This window comes from Nematolebias whitei, chromosome 19 (genome assembly GCF_014905685.2).
Source record: "Nematolebias whitei isolate Nwh7 chromosome 19, NemWhi1, whole genome shotgun sequence".
Lineage (NCBI taxonomy): Eukaryota > Metazoa > Chordata > Actinopteri > Cyprinodontiformes > Rivulidae > Nematolebias > Nematolebias whitei.
This window is the reverse complement of record NC_056516.1, coordinates 24265480-24274658: the sequence shown is the minus strand read 5'-3', so window position 1 is coordinate 24274658 and position 9179 is coordinate 24265480. Positions and strand designations below refer to the sequence as shown.

The window sequence follows — 9179 nt, the reverse complement described above, 5'->3', positions numbered from 1 at the left end:
GTAAAATATGACATTTTAATTAAGTAAAAGATGTGACTATTTTTATATATATATATATATATATATATATATAATACAATAAATAAACTACTGGTAATACTCCTACTCACTATTGTGCAACTGACATATTGTGCAGCGTGTTTTTGTACACATCAGATTGTGCATTTGCAAAAACCTTTTAGGACAAAAGTTGACAGATCAACATTAAATAAGATGAAAAAACGGGGAGAGACAAAGAGGCCGTGAGGGAGGGGGAAGTCAATTAGATGGGGCACTACAGTAAATAAGAGGATATTCAGACTCAGGAGTAACGGGAAGGAAGAGAGTGAAGGAAAAAGGCATTTAGACCATAAAACAATACTAATGAAGCTGAATTTACAGAAGGTGCTGAGGTGAACAGATAAAAAACTGAAGCAAGAAAAACAAAAGCCAATGTGCTATCACGAGCAGGTTGGAAAAGCCACACAAAGTGCAGAGTGGCTTCCTCCTCACACTTTTGTGGTGCTACTTTCTGCACTACTCCAGTATTTTTTCCTCTCTCTACTTAGTCATCAATAAAAACACATTTGTGTGCTGACTAAAAAAAGCAAACGACAAAACAAAAAGCTATTTTCTGGCAGTACTCAAACCATTAATAATGAAAAAATAGGCAAAGACTAAATGTGTCGGTAGTTTTTGGGAGGAAGCCAGAGGGTGGGGTGGTGAATTAGTAGGTTTTATGTGGCGTGGTCAAAAATGTGGAAAAGCAGACTAGACTGCTCCCATGATCCCAGAGGAAAGTCTATAAGCTTACTGAGACAAAGTTCACAAACAAACTACAGGACTACACGTATTTAATCAACAAATTAGTGCTAAATCAGTTGATTTTAGTTGTTCGTGACGGGAACAGCGCTTTAAACAGCAAAGAAGTGAATAATTAACAGCAGCCATATTAACCCTCTAGACAAACTGTCAGTGTGAGGATTAAACCATGAGTCCTGACACATGTCTTAAAAAAGTGAAGCGATTCATAAATATCCTGAAGATGGATAAAGCTTAGACATTTGAAAGGGCTGTTTTTAGGCAAAAAGTATTTTTAATTGAGCATCAATGTATTATTAAATATTATAACTATACAGTAGGATGCAATTCGGTACAATACCATACCAATTTATTTATATAGCACTTAAAACAGCAACGAGGCCAACCAAAGTGCTGTACAAAAGAATGTCCTACAAGCTGCCATTTATAAAGTAGCACAAATAAAGTCTCAACGTTGATACACAATACAAACATTGTGAGTGAATGTCTTTCGTGATTGTCCCTGTGTGGCCCTGAGATGGACGTTTGACCAGTCCAGGGTGTCCCCCACCTCTTGCACAGTGACTGCTGGATATGGGCACCAGTGACCCCTGCAACCCGGAAAAGAAGAAGAAGCAGCTAATCATAATGGATGGATGGATGGAATCTAAATATGTAAAACTCTTTCCAAAAATGTTGCCACATCTCATAACAAGTAACCAGGTAGGTCTTCAAAAGAAGCAACCAACACACCACCTCCTCTGCAGCCTCAAAATGAAGTAGAAAGAAGACATTTAATTTGTAAATATCAGTTCATTTAGCAATTCATGGAAAATTATTTTAGGCAACACTACTATTATTTTACCTTTTTTAGATCTGGTAACACTGGAATTCACCCATTGGGCCAGTAAATAGTTTGACAGCATTACATCAGGGAAAGTGGGGGAGGAGTGAGTGCAATCCATTAGTTTTTCCAGGACTTTCAAGGAAACTAACCAACCCAACCAAAGGCAACGAGTACAGCCAATCAGAGGCCAACAGTTGTTGACGGATGCTGCAGCTGGACAAACTACGCTTTTCTGTTAAGTGGACAGAGACATGGGAAACAGGAGTAAACCTAAAAAAGCCGCTACACATTTTAAATAAGACCCCCAAAAACACAACCCATGACTATCAACATCCATCCATCCATTATCTTTACCCACTTCTTCCTTTTTGGGTTGCGGGGGTCACTGGTGCCCATGTCACAGCTATCACGGGGGACACGCTGGGCATGTCACAAGTCCATCACAAGGCCAACTATCAACATTTTCAAGCAAATTCACAAGAAAACAAGCCCAGAGTTGTTTATGGGAAGCAGACTTCGCAACTTTACCGGTCGATCGTGAAAAAAAATGGGTTCACAATGAAGTCGATCAATGGCTATTTTTAGTCTCATGTTGTCGTTTTATTGAGGTAAATTTTGACAAGGTCAGTGTTTTTTGTATATTATCTTTGCTGACAGAACATTTACAAAGTTACCTGCAATAAACAACTGAGGAAGTGGTGCTGATATAAGTCCAAGGACTTTTAACAAGAAGATAATGTCCTTGTTCTGTCAGATGCCATTATGTTTTAGACTAAAAATGTCTTTACTTGCGGGTGAGTCTTTGTCTGTCTGTCCGTTAGCAAAATATCTCATGAACCAGAGGTTGGATTTTGATGCCTTTTATTTCTAGTGAACTTTTAAATTTTCAAGATGGCCACCACAGCTGCTTAGCCCAAACACAAAACAGGCTACAACTCTGTCAACTTTACAGATATGGAGCTAAAATGTGGTGTCGTGGTACCTGAAAGCCATTCCCAACAGATACCCTGAGCAGATTGAGCAAGACGACATATTTTCATATGAGAATTTTTTTTAAAGATATACCTAAAACTTAATGTCTCAACATGAAATAATCTTAATCTTAAACTCTGGCATGAAAGTCTAAAGGAAATATGCATTATTTCAAGGTATGCTAGGTTTTTACATTTTTTATACCTTTTTAAACAAAGTTCAGCATTAGATTTTGACTTAGTTATTTTTCAGATGGTTTTTATTGATTTTGTTTTTCATGTTCTGTCTGGTTGGTGTTTGCTTAAGGGTGTGCAACAAATCCATTTAGTTGGTTTAATGAATACACTCATGCGCTTTTATTTTGTTGTCATGGTATTAAATCTTGACTCGACTATACACCCGATTTAAAAAAAGAAAAAAACAACAGAAAATCATGTTTATAGTTTTACTGACTCATCTGGAATCCTGTTATAAAAACAGTCTTAATAACATGTATAAACTCCCAAGGTTAAAAAGGATGTGTTAGATTCATTGTGGGGTTTTTTGGTTAATGACAGTTAAAAATTAGATTTTAGTCAAAAATAATAATGTAGACCTGTTAATAAAAGGTACTATCCTATAAAGAATATCTTCATTCCACTCATACGGATGAAACTGCAAAAGATCAAGTCTAAAATCTTCACAATATCATCCTATACCATATCCTCCTTTAGAAGATATCAAATATACATGAGCGGTATATTTTCATCTTCTACAAAACCAATCAATCACTCTGACTGGCCAGTGCTCAGTCTTGCCTCATTTTCCTGTCCACTCTCATGTACTTGGACTGTATATTCAGGCAGAAGTCCAGAGGAATGTTGCACTAGGCCAGACACTGCAACAGTGCATGCAGTCAAGGCCAAGATCAAGACACGACATGTGCTTTGGATTTCAGCAGGGCTGGATTAAGTTGGCTCCATGTAGTACTGGTCACAGACTAGTGGCCAAATTTTATTTTGGAGTTCCACAACCTTACAAGATACCCCTTGCAATAATATGGCTGAAACAGATGGCCCCCTATGATGGTCTAAATGTGGAGCTGCCAATGGGAGAAAATGGTGGAAGGTCAGAGGTGAGGGGAAACACACTAACTGATCCTTCCAAATGTTGTTGGTCGTTTACCAAGCTCGTATTTCAAGTTCACACTTTTGTTTAACTATACAGAACACACAGTTAGAGATGACAGAGCCAACAGAAGAGATTATTCAATAAAAGGTTTAAACCTTCTTCCCATACCGTGAAAGTTAGTATAAAATGCCTACCCATGGCACGTCTGAGAACTGTAGAACCACCTGGAGTTGTGTTCGGTCTCTTCAAAAAGCTAGCAGTCTAATTCCTTACCAAAATAGACAAGATTATTATGACTGTTTTGGGGACTTGCTTGCACATGTTTGAAGATGCTAAACATTGCTTCTAATGTCAGTTTATTTTTATTTATCTTTATGAATCGAGGTCTGTATGACTGTAGTCGTAGCCTCTAATAAAAAACAATAGCGCCACAACCTCATGTCACTTTTGATGCAAATTTTACACCAAAGATACAAAAACAAATACAATTCAATTCAAAAATACTTTATTAATCCCAGAGGGAAATTTGTTGTTGTAACTCGTTATCCTCAAATGCTTGCCATCTATAGATATTTTTTCCACAATATTATGTTTACTATTATAGTCTGAAGACGTGACATGGAAACTCTTATTGGATCAAATCAAATGTAAAAAAAAATAAAAATAAAGTTATGAATGTTGCTTTTATTGGTCATAAAGAATGACTGCCAACAAAAATGGACTTATAAAAAGAAAATACAGGGAAAATGAGGTACAGCTGCTAGCTATGTAATGGTGCAACACCAAAACAGGGCTTTAATTGTGCATTCATGTTAAGTTAGTGTTGGTTTGACCTGCATGATGTCACTGAAACACAGTACTCAATCAAATAGCAAAAATGTCAGCTTTCTAACTGTGCACTACAAAACCTGTTTCAAAATGCACAGCTGTCAGATTTTTAATATAACTTATAGATTATCTACTTGAACAAAATAAACATTTCATAGTTTGATTCATGCTCAGTGTCAGGCAAAACTTTGTATAATGGTTATGTTTTTTCTCTTAATTTATGATTTTTCTAAGTTGTTGTTTTTAGATAAGTTTGTTTTCGGGGGAAATTATGTTACAAAATATCAAATTAATAACAAAGAAAATACTGCATCCTTGCAGCTCTAACAAATATAGTCAACGAAGCTCAACCAAGGGTGGAGCCTACAAATTAACCTTTGGATGGACAACATGTGTACAAAGCAACACTGTTCGAACATGCAACGTTGTTTGTAAGGCTGTATTTGTCAAAAAAAAAAAATAATCTAGACTAAAAAGGAATTTTACCATCATTTAAAAAAATCTAATAGCATTTCTTGAATGAATGCATATCACTCATGACCTTCCATGGCCAAGTTTAAACAAGATCCCGTACGCACTCACACACTCTGAGGGTTCCATGGAGATGACTTTCAGCTTCTATTACACCACATTTCAGCTTAATATCTGTAAAATAATGAAGTTTGATTAAGTTTCTGTTTGCTAAGGTTGATTAGCAGTGGCGGCCATCTTGAATTGAGTTAACCCCAACAGTTATCGGCTGTAGATGTACACCAAATGATTACTCAGAGTTTCATTAAAATCTCTCTACTGAGGTGGCGATTGACAAAAAATTCAAGTAAAGCACAATCAAGATGTCGGACACTGCACCTTGTTGGGAGGGAAATTAAAACAAATGGAACCAAAGCAGACCAACTCTCCAGGTTTACTGCTGATGAAACAAAGAGATTCAAGAAGCTTTTATTGTGACAGAGTCAGGGAAGTGGGGCTGAACCCCTCAGATAGACCGAGCATCATTCGAATCATAGTCTGTGTAACATGTACAGTAAGCAATCAGGTCGATGAGCAGAATTGTGTTTTGTACAGAACCTTTCTGGGAACTCCTGTGATTCGTTTTATTTTATTCTATTTTTTATGTTTCTGTTTTCTCCTCCCCATTTCTTGGAAGGCAGGAAGACTAACAGAGTGGGGCAGGGAAGGGATAACCTTTGTGTCCATTCTGAATTGGAATACAAATGTTACACTTGCAAAGGAGTTTGTGCAAGGGTTTCCTTTTATCCACAGGGAATAGATAGTCAGGGTACATATATTCTGCCTGTGGACACATTGGACAGAGCTGCTTTGACAGAAGGGTTGAAGAGTTTTGGGCTTCAATAGATGCCAGTGGTGGGGAACTAGAACAGAACCTCTAACTCGTTTTCCTTCTTTTTGTATGCATGCAAGCTCTAACAAAGAGAGGCTCTTCAGAAGCAACGCATCTGTTTCCAGGGTCCCCTGTTACAACGCGTGGCTAATTAAAGGATCCAGGGAGGATGACGCAGCCCCCCCACCCCCCAACACAGCAGTATACGGTTTAATTTAATTACAACAGATCAACACAGCTTTAATTGAACTTCACTGTACAAAGTATTTCCTCACACATACTGAGCATGTAATTTATCAAAAAAAAAAAAAAAAAAGGGCAGCGCTCACAGAGTATCATGGGACTGGTGCATTCAGGAAGGCATATGTGCACCTGACGTCATTTTTGGTATAGGATCAGGATGTTTGAGGAGTCTATAGGTGTGTGTTGAAGTTCACTAAGTTCACAACGTGAAAAAGTGCAGTAAGAGAAACTTCTGTCAAAATCTCTTTTATGGTCTTATGGTTGAAGCAGCGGCACCAGAAACATGATGCGGACACCTCAGAATGCTTCCTGAACAGAGACGACACATCAACGCAGAGCTGATATCTGCTCCAACACCCAGTAATGTCAGGGAGAATGCCATGATCTGAAAAGGCCACAGGTCTTGGTGGGAAAGAGCAAGTGCTGTAAAGATACGTTCAAACTCCCAAAACTGGGAAAGGATTAGACAAAGTGAGACTATTGTTTTCCGTCCTGTTTGCTCAAATGTTCTAACTGATGGTGAGAACTTGTGCGAGATTTGCAGCCCTGCAGTGGGATTTCCCTCTGCAACAAACATAGGATGGCACTGGCATTGGCAGGCGGACAGCTGTAAACAATGACACGGAAAGCATGGCCCAGTCCAAGGAGCTCCCACGCATGACGCTCTGTCCACTGTGTGCCAAACGCAGACACAGCTGGAAGACAGCTGCTTGTGCAGAACCGTCATGGGCTTCACTTGATAAGAGACTGAAATATACTTAGAGGAAATATCAGCAAATACAACCCCTTAACTCACACTGCAATTTGGTCTGATTATTAAATATGCGAGTGAAAAACTGGCATAAAGTCTGCATCCAGATGAATTAAGTCACATACGAGTTGTAGAAGAGAGCAGGCGCCTCTTCCAGTGAGCTCACACTTTCACAGAGTTTACAAGTTATATAAATTCTGAGGTAAATAAAGTCTGGTCTGTGTACATCCACAGAGGAGTTGCTTAAGTTTGGTGTTAATTCAACTGGACAAACTCCACAACATCAGCCCAATAAATCCTTCTGTTTTTGGGACACAGGGGAAGTCTTAGCAAATCTGGTTGGCTTGTGTCACCCTCTGGCATTATCTGGTCATCACAGTGGTTCGATCATCAAAAGTCAAAAATGCCAACTCAGGAAAAAACAAACAAACTGTTCACAAAACAATTAAACTGTAATTGAAAGACATTGCACCCCCTGTTGATTTGGAGAAATTAAATCCAATCTCCAAACTCCTTCTGATGATTTAATAAGACCAAGACAAGGGGAAATTGAACAGAAGACCCCCTGTTGAGATGATGTATGGCACATGATCTAATCGCCACTTGTTTAATTAGAAATCTGTTTAAAAGGATGCAATGAGAAGTCGGTTTACAGTCTGTAAGTTTCTGAAACTTTTGAAAGTTGTAACAGGGGATGGAACAACTGAAAAAAAAAAGTTTAGTTTTGTGTTTAGAATAATAAAAACAACACTTACATGAACGCATGGTAGATGAATGCCCATCCTCTCGGCCTCTCCAGCACGTTGTACAGGAAGTTCTGCAACTTTCGGAAGCGCTTGCTGGAGGCGGACGCGTTGGCCCGGGGTCCGGGGGGTCCGGGCAGCGGGGTGCCCAGCAGCCCCGTGCGGTGAGAGGGGTGTCCGCGCTCCGGGGTGGACGGCTCGCTCCTCTCCGTCTGGACGGCGGTGAGAGCCACGAACTCCACCCGCTGGTGGTCGCTCGGAGCCGGGGGCACGAGCATTCTGATGCCGCCGTTGTTGGAAGGACTCCCGAGCATTTTCTGACTTTGGAAACTAGACGCACGACTCGACGCGCCTCTGCGTTATCTCCGACCGAGTCATGCTCTGGTTTATCTCGGATTCAAAGCCGACCACAGCTCGTCATCCCCGGCTCACTTTGCTTTCCGGGAGTTATCTGTGAATCAAGTCACAAACGACGAAACGCGCAATGGTTGAAGTGCGTCGCGCTGAAACGTGACCCCCGGTGACCATTGCTGAAAGAGTCAGGTGGGAACGGTGATGAGCGGAGCGCACCGAGGGGACTGACACATCCAGGAAAACTGCAACGACTTCCAGCCTTTAAACTTAACACACAACAACAAGGCGAGGCTGCGGAACCAAAACGCAACAGAGAGGTGGACGGGTTTGTTACCTAAAGATACTTCGGCGCGTTATTCTGGGCTGTTTCTGCAGTTTGAACCGACTTGAGTCTCCATCAGCAGCTTCCCTGCATGCGCGTCTCTGCGCTCCGGCAGGCTGGAGGGGTGGAGCGCGCAGCAGCAGCAGCTGACAAACATCAGTATGATGTCAAGAACCGCAGGCGACCACGTTTAAAAACACTGAAAGAAGAAGAGGAAGAAGAAAAAAAAAGTCCGAATCAGCGCCAAAAAAAAAAAAAAAAAAGATGTCTGCAGTTGTTTTGGAAACAGAGCAAGAGGCGAGAACTCCCATGGCGGGATGAGGAGCAGGGAGGATGAGGAGGAGAGGGAGGGAGACAACAAGAGGGTTCTTGTTGGTGGAGCTTTCCAAGAAGAAGGAAAAAGTTGGATCCAAACTAATATTTGCTGTGAAATTATCCAGCTTCAAAAGTGCTGGCAAAAGTTTCCCTTGAAATAATCAAAACGCCACTTGTGTTTATTGTGTGTGTGTGTGGGGGGGGTTTGACTCCATGGCTACAGTGGTTTGGGTCGACAGGTGCTGAGGGACACAGCAACACTGACAACCTCCTCTTCAACACACACAGGTTTCTAAATCTATGACTGTGACACACAGAGGCCTGTGGTTATGGCACAGACATGAGGTTATGGATCACCTGCTTCAGGACCTCTGGAGAATGTACTGTGAGGTGGTACCCCCTCCCAGGATGGCCACATCACATACCAACAACAAGCGGAGGTGATCCACACTGAGGCCACTCCGCTTTAGTTTTATTTAGTAGAAGAATATACTAAAAATAAAAGCAAGTTTTACAGTTCAATTCTCACCACTTGTCTCTATAGCAGCTATTTTTAAACTTCTGAAGTAATC

At 40.6% G+C, this 9179-nt stretch overlaps 1 protein-coding gene across 1 annotated transcript in view; it reads right to left on the bottom strand.

The window, feature by feature from the left end:
• The window catches only part of LOC119425691 (potassium voltage-gated channel subfamily KQT member 4), a 69384-nt gene extending 61363 nt beyond the window's left edge, over nt 1-8021 (bottom strand). The window contains exon 1 of the mRNA XM_037693234.1: nt 7629-8021. Within this exon, the coding sequence (XP_037549162.1) occupies nt 7629-7930 (302 nt within the window). The 5' untranslated portion in view covers nt 7931-8021. The remainder of the gene's footprint in view (nt 1-7628) is intronic.
• Nucleotides 8022-9179: the final 1158 nt, after the last annotated feature.